We start from the raw sequence: 16207 nt of genomic DNA, 5'->3' as shown, positions 1-16207 counted from the left end.
ACCTGAGCCAAAGGCAGAGGCTTTAACCCACTGAGCCACCCAGGCACCCCAGAAAAATAATAATAATTTTAAAAGGCCCTCTGGTATAATTTTTAATTATAAAATTTAATTATAAAAAATTTATATTTTGTATAAAAATTTATTTTTATATAAAATGTTATATAATTACTAAAATTTTTTAATTATAAAAATAAATTTTTGCTCCAGTTCCCTTTTTTTTTTTTTTATGATTTTGTTTATTTATTTGACAGAGATCACAAGTAGCCAGAGAGGCAGACAGAGAGAGAGGAGGAAGCAGGTTCCCTGCTGAGCAGAAAGCCCAGTGCAGGGCTCCATCCCAAGACCCTGCGATCATGACCTGAGCCGAAGGCAGAGGCTTAACCCACTGAGCCACCTAGGCACCCTTCCCTTTTCTTTTTTTGGAATTTCTTTTTTTTTTTTTTTACTTAATTTGTTATTCTGTGGTTCTAATAAAATTAAGATTATGATAAGTTAGATTCCTCAGTGCTCCAGTTTTCTTTGTATGGGTGATTTAAAACTGTATAGAGTGTTTTGGTTACCAGGTCACAAATACATTTCTTTGGTCATAAAGAGAGTCTTAGGGTGAGCTAAGCATAAATTCATCCCCACTGTTGGAAAATTACATTATCATCTGACCTAATGTAAATACTATCATCTTTAGGTGGGAAGGGCAGCACATTTTATAACAAAAGCATATATTTTGTCATTTGTGAAATTATGGCAGGCAAATAAACTAGATAATTTTATTTTCCTTATGTCTAACCTTGCAATTTCCAGCCACAATGTCATCCATTATTATCTTAAGTAGCTCCTTTATGTCCCACCCCTTTCAGTGGGGTTACATAATACACTTATAATAAGTTAAATGCTTTTGTCAAAGTCCATATATTATCCTAGGAGTATTCGATCTCCTGGTTGGTTTATAGTATCTTTTAATCACATAGAAGTTTTGAATTTTTGTAATATCAAATCTGTTTTTTATTTTATGGATTTGGAATTTAATATGCCTAGTAAGAATTTATCTGCCTCAAAGGTTTTTGTTTTTCTTCATATGCTTCTGTAATTTTTTTAAATTTACAGGATTAAAAAAAATTTTTTTTAGTTGACACACCATGTTACATTAATTTCAGATGAACGTAGTGATTTATCTACTCTATGTTGTGCTGTGTTCACCCCAAGTGTAGCTGCCATCTGTGACCATACAATGCTTTTGCAGCGCAATTGACTATATGCCCTATGCTGTGCCTGTTTTTCTTAGAGGGTTTTTTTTTTTTTTTAAGATTTCTTTATTTTAGACAGAGAGATAGAGAGGGAGAGAGAGAGAGTGCATGAGTGGGAGAAGCCAGAGTGGAGGGGAGGTGAACACGGAGCCCGCTGTGGGACTTGATCCCATGACCCTGAGTTCACGACCTGAGCCAAAACCAGGAATTGGACAGCCAGCCAACCATGCCACCCAGACACCCCAAGGGTTTTTTTTTAATGCCCCCCTTTTCTTGATTTTCTCTTTATTTACCTATGAAAATTAAAGTAGCAGTAAATAATAATGTGTGTTGGTATGCCATAAGCAAGAAACCAAGAGTGGTTTTATTTATTTTGTCATGTTTTCTCATGAGGAATAGATGTCCATGAGAAATGTTACGGGCCTTGTATTTATCTTTTATTTATTATTTACCTTATCTAAGGAACTGCTAGACTCTTTACCAAAGTAGCTATACTATCTTACATTCTATCAGTTTCTGGATTATATTGTTTGAATGCATACTTGTGAAGTTTGTCTGTATCCTTTGAGTTCATTTATCTGCCTCTAGTGCCAAGGTGGCACATGTGTCCTGATTTACAGGGGGACATAATTACCTGAATCAAGGGAAATAATGTCTGAGATGTTAAATTTATTCATATTAAATATTTGTATTAAATAGCTATATTCCCACCTGATATTTTTGTTTAAAATTATTTAACAGTGTTTCTGCCTTTTGTTGGCTTGAAATACTTTGAAGGACCTATAATTTAGTATGGCTAAGCATACTAAGCATGTTTCTACTATGACTAGTTATTCTAATCGAGAGCTCTAAAATCAGCTTCTTTGTAATATGAAAGCAGGGAAATCCACTAGCAGTGTTAAATGTTGATCTTCTGTTTGTGGATTCTTAAACTATTGCAGTGGAAATGCTTTCAGCTCAGAAGGAATTAGAAAAGACAAAAATCTGGAATAAAATGATAGCATGCAGAATATTTTTTAAATTGCTCATAACCTGGGGTTCTTGGGTGTCTCAGTTGGTTAAGCGTCTGACTCTTAGTTTTGGCTCAGGTTGTGATCTCATGGGTCATGGGATCGAGGTCAGCACTCCGTTTGAGTTTCCCTTTCCCTTCCCCTCTGCCCACCTCCCCCATCTCTTCCTTCCCTCTCTCTCAAAATAAATAAATAAGTAAAATCTTTTTTAAAAAATTAAAGTCATTCCTGTTTAATAAGTTAATGAGTAGATGATATTGAAATTGCCACACTTACTGTTGGATAATATAATTATGTGTCTGTTAAAATTTAAAACCAATTAGTTTGTATCCAAGTTTGGATATTTGATTCTGATAAAAATTTTTGTAAAGATTTTTATTTATTTTATTTATTTGGCAGAGAGAGAGTGTGTGTGTGCACACACAAACGAGCACAACCAGGCTCCCTACTGAGCAGGGAGCCTGATGCGGAGCTCAATCCCAGGACCCTGGGATCATGACCCAAGCCAAAGGCATACGCTTAACTGACTGAGCCACCCAGGCGCCCCTCTGATAAACATTTTATCTCCAGTAAAAATCTGGTAAATATTTTACCTTGAACCTTAAAAACACTTTTTTCATTAAAAAGAAAAGAGCTCATGTGAAAACCAAGTCCATCTCTAACTCTAAAATAGAACAAAGGTTAATTAAATAAATCGAAGCAAAACAAAATGAAACAGTTACCTTGTAATTTATTAGTTAATATTAGCCTGCCATTTGAATAGCTTGATGATTTCAAGAGCAGATCACTATATTGATGTCTTTGTATAATTATTTTTGCAGGTAAAAAAAGCCAAGATGCAGGAATCAGGAGAGCAAACTTTAAGGTATGTAAAGTTGAATTTCTTTTTAATGATCTACTTACAGTCCTTTTTCATATGCTGATTAGTATAGGGGCGTGTTTTGGGTTGACTACTCTCTTTTTTAATTTTAGCATCTCAGACTTTTTTTTTTTTTTAAGATTTTATTTATTTATTTGACAGACAGAGATCACAAGTAGTCAGGGAAGCAGGCTCCCTGCTGAGCAGAGAGCCCAATATGATCCCAGGATCCTGGGATCATGACCTGAACTGAAGGCAGAGGCTTTAACCCACTGAGCCACCCAGGCGCCCCATCAGACTTTATGTTTTGAAATTACTTGGTTTAAGATGAAAATTTCCTTCCAGTAGTTTGTCCTTGAAACAAATAAGCGCTGATATTTTCTTATTCATTCATTATTTATTCAGTAATATGTACTGAACTCATGTTATCTACCAGATCCTGTGATATATGGAAGAGACATAACAGTATATATTCTCCAGTCAGATGTACAATAAACAGAATGGGAAGAATAAGCAGAAATAAGGGAAACCCAAGGGATTTGGTGTTAATTACCAAATGGATATGGGATGCCTTAGTCATTAGCTCCACTCCCTCTTGGACAAGAGGCAGCTTCTTTGCACCTCATGCTCTCACTTCCGCAATGCCATGGTTTTCTGCTTTCTACAGTTCTTACTTCCTGTTGTTTGTCTGTGAACCAGTAACTACATCACCTCTAACATCTTAATTTCCAGAATCTGACTATTTTAGTACCACACACTGCATTCTAGCTCATGTAGCTACTCCCACACTCCCATATGATATCTTCCTATGCACTTCCCATTACATGAGCTGTCATATTTTCACTCTTAACCATTGACCCCTCCCACAGAAAAAGACTTCTGTATCTTTCTTATGCTGTTTAAATGATAAGATTTATTAATTTAATCAGTCCCTTACAAACATTTTGTGAGGGACTTCTCCTTTTAACTTCTCCTTTTCCCCTGTGGCATACTTCCTTAGCAAAACCACAACCCTGGTCAAACCCAACTATCCACCCATTCCATGCTTATTTCCAATCACCTGAACTTTGTGATGGAAAAACACAAAACTGTACTGATCTGTTTTCATTTATAATTGCATCTCAAACAGGCACTTAAAGATTCTTGGTGGTCCATCTACCCTTCCCCGTGTGTTTTATTTTCTAGCCTCTAAAATTAACTTTCTTCCCCTCCCTTCCTCCTTACCTCCTGGTTCCTCCCCTTCCTTTCATCTTACCTCCCCTCCACTCTGTTCCCATTCACTCAGCTGGGGATCTTGTTCTCCCTAATTCAAAGAGAAATTAGAAATAGTTTGATACTGCCTTGTTTGCCTGTCACCAAATCTACCAAATTTGATTTGACCAAATCTACCCATTTATCTACTTCTGTTTTGACCAAATCTACCCATTTATCTGCTTCTGTTTTGACCAAATCTACCCATTTATCTGCTTCTCTACAATATTCTCTTGAAATCAAGAGTCAGATGCTGAGCTGACTGAGCCACCTAGGTGTCCCATTAGCACTCTTGCTTCTGTTGAATCTCTAAACAGTTAGTTGAATATGTAGGGGATTTTGCTATAACATAAGATTCTAGGACCATAGGTCTTTATACCATCGTATACCAGATTATACAAATAGACCTTCTAAGTTACAGGGTCTAGAAATAGTCTTTCATCAGTGGGTATAACAGTGAACCCCAGACTTATCCAGTTATACATAGGAGACAAAACAGTCATTGTAGTTGGAATATGAAGTTCTTGTCTAGTTTTATACCCATTTCCTGGGAATCCTGTTTAAGTAGGCATGATTAGAAGTCTGTATTTTTACCAATTATTCAGGTAATTATAATAATAGACAAGTTTGGGGAACATTGATATAACCAGTCAGTATGATTTCTTCCCCTTACTCTTCAATTCCCATAGTCACACCTTGGTTAGTACATTAAATGCTATTCCAAAAATACAGGCATTTGAGTAAATAGATAAACTTCATCTGGGGATTTAGCTTTAAAAATTAATTACAGAGGTGCCTAGCTGGCTCAGTTGGTAGAGCATGTGACTCTTGATCTCAGGTTCATGAGTTCACACCCCAGATTGGGCATGGAGCCTACTTAAGAAAAATAAGGGGCATCTGGGTGTCTCAGTCCTTAATCGTCTGCCTTGGGCTCAGGTCATTATCTCAGGGTCCTGGAATCGAGCCCCGAGTCAGGCTCTCTGCTCGGCAGGGAACCTGCCTCCCTTCCTCTCTCTCTGCCTGCCTCTCTGCCTACTTGTGATCTCTTTCTGTCAAATAAATGAATAAAATCTTTAAAAAAAATTTTTTTTAATTGGAGAAAAAAGAGAAATACAATAAAATGAGCCATTTTAAGGTTCAGAACCCCCTTCTTGGAAACAAGCATGTATAATTTGAAAAAAATTCTCAAGTAACTATGAGAACCACTGTCTGAAATCAGGAATCTCCCCATTTTACTCTGGAAATTTGGAAACAAAGTGACAGCAAAGTTTGGTTTGTTTTCTTATTTTTTGGTTGGTTTTTTTTTGTTTTTTTTTTTAAACCCCAAGTTCTTTAGAAAAACTCTGACTTATCTCTGACTTAGCTGGAATTTCTGAGTGATAGGAAAACAGGAGTCTTGGGATGTGAGAAAGAAGAGTGAACTGCTAAAGGTACCAGCCCCAGCCCTACCTCTTCAGGTAGCTGCTAAAAACCAAGAATAATGATACCATGAAGACTTACTTTGCCTCTTACTTGTGTAGCGTAGGAAGAGAAATGGGTTTGATGAAATCACTTTTAGCAACACATCAAGTCCATGAGGGGCTAATGTTTTCATTTTGGTTCTCTCAGTCAAGTGAGCAGCCCTGAAGTCAGTGATCAGAAACCTGAAACTTCAAGCCTTGCTTCAAACCTTACCATGTCAGAGGAAAGTAAGTACTGTATTCTGTGCACGATGAAAGAGGTATTCTTATAGATGGATGATGCTATTCTTTTATAATTGGTTTTCCCTGATTGCCTTGTTTGTTTCTTATATCCAGAAGCCTTTCCTGTCCGTGTGTGTGTGTGTGTGTGTGTGTGTGTGTGTTTTCATCCTTGTGTTCTCATATATTTGACATACCAGCTGAGGAAGAAAATTGCATGGAATCCATTTACCTGAGGAGTCACACTTGGTGATTTTATTTTTGTTTTGTTTTGAAGTTGATGTTCTGGAAGTAATACTGCCTTACTCACAATCAGAAAAGTTTATGGGCCAACCTCTGACTGCTCCAAAGACATTGCTGTTTCTCCACCTTTCTAACAACCAAATGACTCTACCTATCCATCTGTGCCAAAAAGAAAAGTAATCCCCTTAAGAGCCCCAAATTGAAGGACGCCTGGGTGGCTCAGTTGGTTACACGTCTGCCTGTGGTTTGGGTCATGATCCCTGGGTCCTGGGATCGAGTCCCACATCTGGCTCCTTGTTCAGCAGGGAGCCCGCTTCTCCCTCAGCCTTCTGCGCCCCCTGCTTGTGCTCTCTAGCTCTCTCTCTGACAAATAAATAAATAAAATCTTCAAAAAAAAAAAAAGAGCCCAGAATTGATACTGGATGCTGGGGGAGATCCACCCCAATAAGATACATCCTCCACTTACCAACCTGCTTTCTCCTATAGAAAAGATAAATTTATAATGGACAAAATTTTATAGAGTGTTCTGGGTTTGTTTGTTTGGTTGTTTTTTTTTTTGTTTGTTTTTGGTTTTTTTTGCGAAGATGTAAGTTTTCTCTAGCATACCCACATATGCCCCCAGGTTGCCTCCACAGGACAAATAGTCATCCCTGAAATTAAATATCAGTGCCCCTCCATATTTTACCATGTACTTTAAAAGAATAAATTTGTATAAGACACTTTTTTAAAAGACACTTGTTTAGGGGATTTTTTCTTCTCTTAAGGTGGTTATGCTTAACCTGACATGCTTCCATATATTAGAAAATGATGTCTTTAAAAAAAAAAAAGGAAGGAAATAGTATATCTTGAACTATGTATATTATTTCCTCAAAGGTACTAGTCTAGTGGTTCTCCAGCTCTTACAGTACTTAAGAATCTGGAATGCTTGTTTATAATGTAGAATTTTGGCCTCATTTTCAGAGATTATCATTCAATAGATCTGATGTGGATTGGAATGTATAAGAAGATAGGTGATTCTGATGCATATGAGAAACTGCCCACACTGTGGGAACTGCTCTAATCCGTGAAAAGTCTCTGATTTTTTTTGATGTCCCACTCATCCCCAAGAAAAAAAACCTATTTTTTTAATATATTCCAGGGCCAGGAAGTAAGTTGAGTCTTCTTGCTCCTTCCAGATATTTCTTTCTCTTTTTCCCCTTCGAAAACTCCAGTTCCTTTGAAGTACATATTTATGCCTCCCTTGCCTTTCTTTTTACCCTAAACTGAACTACTAGTCATTTTGCTCTTTAAAGACTAGGTCTTCTTTGTTTTCTTCTCCATCCAAACTCTTACTATTCTTGGTGATTTCGAAATCCATGTAAATGACCTATCCAATACCTGTCATCATATCTGTCTGCCTTTATGTCCCTTTTCACTCCGCATGGATTCTATGGCTCTTTATTATAATTGTTCCCTTATAAATACCCTCAATACCTTTGCCTCTTGTACTCTCCTTGCTAAACCCCAGTCCTAATTTAATACAACTCTCCATCTTCCCTTTAAGTGCATTCACATAGCTAAACATTATTGGATAAATTATCTACTTGGCTGACTCACAAGGCCTCAAATAGGCACCCAGCATGTTTGGAAATCCTACTACATTTTGCTAATGAATTTTACATTTTGATATTTCACAGAATATCATATCCTCACTCACCTTTCCTCATTCTTAACCGATGGCTCCATTGCAAATAGAAGTTATCAGACAAAAAAAAACCCTTATCCTCCCACCACCACCAAATCTTCAAGCCTACCTGTGTTTGTACCCATGTTTTCTTGCTTCATTCTTATCAGGACTAAAATAGTCCTAGTCTGTAGAAATAGTGCTCCTGTCAACAGTAAGACCTTTTATTTGGGCTCCATATCTAACCCTTTCTCACCTTCCCCAAGGGCTTTGGTATTGTTGTTAACTAAGACCATGCCTGTGTCATCAAATTCTTCTTCTCTTCTTAATCTTTCCTGTCAGTAAAGAGACATGACATAGTATTTGCCTTCTTAAAACAGAAACAAAACCCTCCTTTGGCTCCACATTCTCCACCAGTTATAGACCTTTCCTCTGTTCCATGACCCATTGGAACTTCTGGAAAGAGTTGCGCTTTCTTGTTTTCTTGCCTCCCATTCATTATTCAGTCCTCTCAAGTTTAACTTCGGTCACCACTCTTCCACTGAATTGCTCCTCTCAATGTCATTAGTTACTTGCAGTTACTCTGAGAAGACTAGTTGTAGTGAACGTTTCTTCTCATATTCTGCCTCTCACCACTTTTCCTTCCACCTTTCTCTTCTGTTGGCCCTTCTTCCTCTGCCTGAACTCTGAATGTTAGGCCTCAGGATTTATTTCTAATCCAGCATTCTTTCCTCTTTCTGCATCCTCTCATCCACTGCGTTACTTTAAATATTATATACATTGTTGATGAATTCCAAATTTACATTTCCAGTTTGACTTCTACCCTGATTTCATTTGTGTATCCACCTGCCTATTTGACACCACAACTTAGATTTCTGAAAGGAAAGTCATACTTAAAATATGGGAAAGCTTTTGGGACACCTGGGTGTCTCAGTGGATTAAAGGTCTGCCTTTAGCTTAGGTCATGATCCCAGGGTCCTAGGATCAAGTTCCTCTCCCTCTGCCTGCTGCTCTCTCTGCTTATGTGGACGTGAGGGCTGTCTTTTGCTCTCTGACAAATAAATAAAATCCTTTTTAAAAAATGTGGGAAAGCTTTTTATTCCCTTAGCCCCATCAAATCTCTTCTTTTCCCAAACTGCCCCATCTTTAGGAAGGGGTTTCACTATCCCTCCAGTTGCTCAAGCTGGAAATTATCCCATATTCCCCTGTTTTCCTCAGTCCTTACATACAGATCCGTCAGAATGTCCTGCTTTACCTTCAGAATGTATTTCAAGGTTGTGCCTCATCTCCACTGCTGCTATTCTAATATTACAGCAGATTATGCCTTGACTGTTTATAATCCTTTCACGGTTCCTAAGTACTGCAAAGATAAAGCCTTATTCATTCTACAAAGCAGTAAATATTGGTCTAAATCTCCTAGGATGTTTTGTCAATCTCTTCTTGAATTAAATCAGAGGAGGAAAAGGGTTTGGGTTTTTTTTTTAAATAGTTGTCAGCAGGGAAGGAACTGTCATGCAGAATCCAAATGAAGTTATGTTTTCTGTGATGGATGTGAAGACCCTTTAGACCTAGTTGAGATCTCTTTCATTTTTGTCAAAATTATTATGGATGAATGTGATCTACAGATTTCAAGTAATTATTTTTAAAGACCTTAAACAATGGCAGTGGACAAGATGTCGATTTGTCTTACTATTGGCCGTGAATTGCCAGCAGCTCATGTGCTCTTGACCAGCGTTCCCTTTTTAGTTCAGACACTCAGGAAACCCAGCTAGAAGTAAAGTTAGTTGGTTTACTCTAAAACTCGACTAATAGTAGAACAACCACAGCTTCCTTCTCAGATGCTGAAGGCAGTTCTTGGACAATTCAGGGATCTGGTACAAGTTCTTTATGATACAACTCTGTCTACAGTATAGATTGAAATAGTGCGTAATGAATAGGATTTCGCTACACATCAGACTTGAGTTGAATATTTACAGATGAAATCATGAGGGTTAAGCCTTCTCAGCAGCTATTTCAGATGAAGTCATAGGGGTCAAGAGGACCCTAGCTGTGAAAGTCTCTTTACTTGATGGTTCATCAGAGCATCACATCAGTTCCTCAGATCTGTCTTTGCTTTGCCAGACTTGAAAGGCTTCACCACAAAGCTGAAAAAGTAGTGGTATGGCAGTGTACTTGCATCTTTTTCTGCACTGTACACAGCAGTAGCAACAATTTTCTAATAAAACTGGATACTCCCACCCCAAATCTGTCTTCCTGCAAATCATTCTTACAGCTTTTTACTCAGATGAGTGGAAACACCCAGAGAATGAATAAGCTAAAGAAATAGAATGCAATTTCTTAGATATGGATCTTGGTTTTTAAGTTTGCCTCTGAGCACAGTGAAAGCTTAGGGTGTTGCTTCATCTGTGACTTTAGATCAGTGACAGATAAAGATAGAGATCGACTGGTACTAACCTTCAGCTCTTCCCCAAGCCCCCCACATTCTGGCTTCTTCTACTGTCTCTAAAAGTCTCTAAACCCATTACTATAAGAGAGAGGGATTTTCTGCTGCATAGTCTTTTTAAATTTCTCAGGTGCCGTCTGTAATCTGGTATTTAGTTTGAAAGACTCTACAGTGAGATATGCAGTTTTCTCATTTCATTTTTGAAATGTTCTAACTTTTTACCTGATGATATCTTTCTTTCAGTTATGACATGCACCGATTACATCCCTCGCTCATCCAATGATTATACCTCACAAATGTATTCTGCAAAGTAAGTTCAATAATTATTTAAAAAAATCTATATGCCTTTTCTCTAGGTTCATTTCAAAATTTAGTTTGATATTTAACTTAGTAAGTCGACATTTAACTTCATTTCACCTCTCATGTTTTCTGACCCTACTCCAATTTTTTTATTCCCTCTAAATGTAGAGTCTCTGTAACATGCTTTTAAAAAGTAGATGGTTGCCTGGAATAGATAACTGGTACACAGGAGCTTGCTGTAAATGGATGGCCACTGAAAATGAGAAATATTATTCGTGATCAAAGCATATCACTGATTGACCTCTGATCATTCTCTCTTTCCTCTGCCTTGCTAGATCAGTAACACAGCTCAAGCCAGCCTCCTAGTGGGACTTCTCAGCCTAATCTCTGTTCAGTTTCTTGCTTTAGGAATGTCCTCAAAGTAGAATTTAGGCTTGAAGTTAGGCTTAGCAGGTTGAAGTCACTAAAAGGCAACGTGCTTTGGGCCTTCAACAGGTAAGATCAGCATTTAAGATCCACAAGCTAATCATCTCCAAGAAGAGCAGTACAGAACTGGGTGTATGCCAGACTACTAACCATCTGTTGATAAAGAGTGAACCTGTACATACATTGATAGATACATAGGAGTGTATTTATTGAGGTTGGATGTATGCCCAGGTGCTTACATAGGCAGAACACGTGAAGGAATTGGTAACAGAGGTGACTGATACCTATGGGACTGTTCATAAAAAGAAAACTGGCATTTTTTCCCCCTTTTTGTGCTCATTTATATGTTTTGAATTTTTCATCAGTTAACAAAGAACTAAAAAGGTCAATTCAATGAGTTATCCAAATTCTCATCTAATATTTAACACTAATAGCATCTTTGACCCAGTCATTTTCACATGATTTCCTTCTGTGAAATGCCTGAACCTATTCTCTGGGATCATTATGAAGGAAATAAGAAAATAACTTAGAGCTATAAGAACACTACAGGAAAAAAGGATATAATGATCTTTAACATACCTGGAGATCAATCCATTTGAAGTCACCAAGATTTTAAATTATTCCCATGTGAGTTGATTAACAGCTGTGACCTGAGGTATTTCTTGGTTCAGATCTGGATAAGAAGAAAAGATGTGAACATGAGGCATATTTCAAATTCATCTGACTATTCAAAAAATAATTTACATACCTGTTGCATTCAGGACACCTTATTAGCTATGCATTCAGTCTTAATTCAGACCTCTTTAGCACTTACGTGAATCATTGCATTATAGCTGTTTTTTAACTGGACCTCTACTTCAACTTTCTCCCCCTTCTAACCTGTTTTATAAAGCAGTGTCAAATTAATCTTTATTCAAGAACAGCTCTGATCTTGTCACTCTTTGCTCAACAATTTTAGTGACTCCCAATTGTTGCACATTGGTCTGAACTCAGCCTGGAATTCAAGGTCTTTGCTGTCTTTCCTTCTTTTGCTACTCCCCTTCACTTCATGTATGTCCTTTGATATAATCTTTGCTCCTTATAGGCGTAAGCCCTTGTTTGCCTTCTTCTGTACCTTTACCAGAGTTTTTCTCTTTTCCTTGAATGCCCTTTCTTTCCCATTTCTGCACATCTTATCTGCTCAGCTCACATACTGCTTGTTTATAGCCTTCCTTCATTTTCCTTTCCCCCAAAGCTGAAAAAAATGTTTTCTCCTTCCTCGCAGTAGTTTGTTGTTCAGATTTATGTGGTACACAAAACGCTTGCGTTGTAAGTACAGCATAACTCACCAAATAAAATAACTGGTATCTAAAAATTCAGTGCACAAAATGTGGGACCATTTTATTGCGTGGATGAAATGACTGGGTCCTCTAGCTAAAGTCCCAGAAGTTTCACTGCTGAATTCAAATTCCCTAGCTAAACCTGATGTGGTTGGCTGCAACTAGTGACAGTATATTCTGGCTTAAACATCAGTGGGAAGATTCTGAGTCCTGTCTGGGACTTCTCAGATTTTATTATCTAGCCCCTGATTTGTAGGCTTGATCTGGGAATATTGGGGCCCACCGCTACTCCGCGTTCTTTGATGTGTAGTGGTTGCTTGCCTTTTCTCTACCAGCCTAACCCCTCTCTCAAGTCCTACTCTCTCTCTTAGAACTTGTTTGTCCCAGAGGGCTGGGTGAAGAATAAGAGCCAATTGTGAGTCCCATTCTGTCCAGTTTTCTGTTACTTTAGGGGTTCGTTGTATATGTAGATAAATTTTATCTACAAGTTTGCATGTAGCATATTACAGGTGGTTGTAGCATAGTAATTGGACATTGGGAGGATACTTGGAACTATTAAATTTCCTATAAAAATGTTTCTTAAGTGATAGTAGAACTTGGAAAGGAAAATTTAATTCTACCTTCTGACCATAGTAAGAGACATTTTATGTGGAAGGCTAGTCTCCTCATTGCTGATTTTTGCTTTTAGTGTTATTAGCTCTTCCCTCTATTTCTCATTAAAAATAAATCACATATGAAAGTTTTTATTTTCTTGAACTTTTATAGACCTTATGCACATATCCTCTCAGTTCCTGTGTCGGAAACTGCTTACCCTGGGCAGACTCCGTACCAGACACTACAGCAGTCTCAACCCTATGCTGTCTACCCTCAGGCAACCCAAACATATGGACTACCTCCTTTCGGTAAGGCATTCTATTATAAGCAGTTTCTAAGAGTGTTGATTTTATCCCCTAGAAACTTCGATCTTTCCCCAAATATCAAGTATGGCTAATCAGGAAGCTGAAAGATGATGGGTTGTTCTTTATAGAATATCTACTCAGTTACAAGTGTGATAGATGTTGGGTGTGCAACTTTCCAACAGTATGTTTGATGCATATTAAATAAAATCATAACTTTCAGTGCTCATTTGTGTATCTGCCAAAATTTAGCTATTTCCAGAAAGGTACTAAATCTTGACTGTAAAGCTTGGAATCTTTAAGTGTTGGGGGAAACTCTTTGAGGAATTACTATTACTTTCTTTATACAAAACACATTACCATGGTTAGATAAGCATAATAAATATATTTTGAGATGACTCATTTTCCTGCTAAAACTTGGTTATCTAAATATCCAGATAGAGTATGCCTTATAGTGTACTCTCCTTTTTTTTTTTTTTTTTTTTTTTTTGGGTCAATTTCTCCCTCTCTTTTTTTCCCTCTGCCTTAAACCGATCAGTTGTTGCTCTGCTGAACTAACAAGTTATCTTAGAATGAGGAGAATCCCCAATTTTATATAGCCCTATTTTTGTCGTAGTTTGTTCTGTGGTTTTAGGTATGTTGGACATGAACTGTGAATTAGATTGATTTACTGGAAGTCCGTTTGGGACTCTGGGAGCACTTAATATCTGTGCTGATTTTTCTTTGTGTAAATTGATAGATATTTGCAGTATGCTTTATTGTCTCTTCCCTGGTTTCCTAGAACCAGTGTTAGAAAGTTGAGTGAGTACTGTATTATTTTCACATATGCAACATGTTAGTAAAATTTTATCTCTGTAGCCTTTACTGAAACTAACTGGAAATTAGAAAGATCTTCTAAACAGATTCTGGATGTATTAGTGTTGCCTGCTTTTGGTTTCTACATTCTTGCTTTACCTGGCCCATTTGACTAGTCCCTTGTGCCAGTGACAGCTCTCTTAGTTTTAGGCTTGTTAATATGCCTTGGCTCCTGGTAACTACTAGAAATAAAATGGGAGGTTATGTTTTAATGATAGTGATGGGTCCGTAATCAAAGGAACGAGACTGGTACAAAGGGAAAGTCAAGCAAAGCTTTATTTTGAACCAGGCATCGGGAATCAGACCGACCGTTCAGGCTGCCTCTTACAGAGAGGGCAACCCCTCCCAGCCTCACAGACTAACTTTTATAGAGCAAAGGCCATGTGGTTGAGCCTGGCCACACACAGGTGGCCAGTGAGATTATAGCACACAGAAAAAGCTGCACAGTCATGCTAGGTCACACACGGGTGGCTAATTGAATTACAGTTTACCCCATAGTAGCTATTTGAACTAGCCTACCACCTTGGTCAGGATTGGCGCCCAAAAGACACCCAAAAGGTGGGGCCCACACTCCTTGGTAGCTAGGGAGACAGTATGCTCGCTTTACTGATTGGATGTCTTCACCTGGCCCAACTCATCTCTGCATTCGGGCTCTGTTACCTCCACCTGACCTGACCCCCCCACCTTATATTTGGGCTCTGTTATCAGGGACTGGTCCACCATATTCTCCTGGTTTCCTGGACTTCCTTTTAAGTAAGTTCCCCTGAGGGGTGGGGGGCAGGGTCAGTTTAAGTTTTACTACATAAACAACAAAATCACTGTTTAACCAGATGGAATCGCTCTGGCTAAATAGGCCCTTACAATAGTGGTAGTTGATAACTTCATGAAAGAAGATAAACAGAAATGCTCTTGTTCCCCCATTTGTATGTCCATACCTCCACGCCTGTCAGTATCTGTCAGTATACTAAAATCTTAAATTTGTTAAATATTTAACCAGCCGTGACTGAGCAATCCTTTTGGAAATGGAACTCTGTGTGAATATGTTTGTGCTTATATCTTTTTGCATATGTTAAAGTTAATTTTTCAATAGCTGACTAGTAAAAGCTAGCAAGTATAAAGTAAGTATTTTTATATTAGTTTTTTGCCTTCTGTTTTGGTTGAAATTCATTGTTAGCAAGCCCAGATCTCTTTATGACATTGTTGAACAGTTGATCATTCCTGCTGTTCAGTATTGAATAAAACTCCTATTACATCTCTGATCTCAGATTATGGAAGACCTAACACAGTGCTATGTGCATATTATGGTATCTTTTATGATCACTACATTTCCCATGTATTAAAGAAAAAAAATTCTGTATAATAGGTCCTTGGTAAAAACTTGAAACTGTTTATATTGTAAAGAAGTATTGGTAATAGCAGGCTCTTTTATTAATCTGGTTTTGTTTAATATTTGGGAGTGAGGGAGACTTGTTTCATAAATTCCTCTCTCAGTATTTCAGAGAAAGAGAATCAGCTAAATCTGACTCTTAAGTAATATATGAAGCTTACTGGAGGGAGATTTAGGTTAGGGTAATATGAATGAAAAATGTGGCATATTCTCAGAATTTATTAAGAAAATTATAGATATGGCCGGTTTTTTAAAAAGGGCGTTCACTCAAGTAGAAAATACTGTTTTCTTTCTTCTTGTGAAGATTTGGCAATTTTATCTTAGTGCTGTCTATTAGCATTAAAACTAGATTAGCTAGTCTGTTATTTCATTTCAGATGTAAACAGGGCTTCAGGAAATCTCTAATATCTAATGTTTATGAAGTGCTTTATATACCAAGCAGTATGCTGGGAACAAGTACCTCACACTTTACATTATTGTCTTATTTAATCTTAGAACAGCCCTCGGGAGTAAGCAGTAGCATTATCCCTTTTTATAGATGAGGAAACAGGCTTAGAAGGATCAAATGATTAGCCTGAGGTCATACAATTAGGAAATGCCTGGATTTAGAATCGAACCCGGATCGGTTTAATTCC

The 16207-nt window shown here is 37.7% G+C and overlaps 1 protein-coding gene across 4 annotated transcripts in view; it reads left to right on the top strand.

Annotated features, from left to right (window-relative positions):
- LOC111143064 (EYA transcriptional coactivator and phosphatase 3) overlaps positions 1-16207 on the top strand; it is a 107105-nt gene that overhangs the window by 44442 nt on the left and 46456 nt on the right. For 3 of the 4 annotated variants that reach the window (XM_022496511.1, XM_022496508.1, XM_022496510.1), the window contains exons 3-6: positions 3073-3116; positions 5970-6049; positions 10633-10699; positions 13200-13336. In XM_022496511.1, coding sequence (XP_022352219.1) covers positions 3073-3116; positions 5970-6049; positions 10633-10699; positions 13200-13336 — 328 coding nt within the window. Of the gene's footprint in view, positions 1-2823; positions 2832-3072; positions 3117-5969; positions 6050-10632; positions 10700-13199; positions 13337-16207 lie in introns of those variants that run through there. The other variant, XM_022496509.1, reaches the window with a different exon arrangement.

This window comes from Enhydra lutris, unplaced genomic scaffold (assembly GCF_002288905.1).
Source record: "Enhydra lutris kenyoni isolate GAN:26980312 unplaced genomic scaffold, ASM228890v2 scaffoldscaffold9, whole genome shotgun sequence".
Taxonomy (NCBI): domain Eukaryota; kingdom Metazoa; phylum Chordata; class Mammalia; order Carnivora; family Mustelidae; genus Enhydra; species Enhydra lutris.
This window is presented reverse-complemented; position numbering and strand designations above follow the sequence as displayed.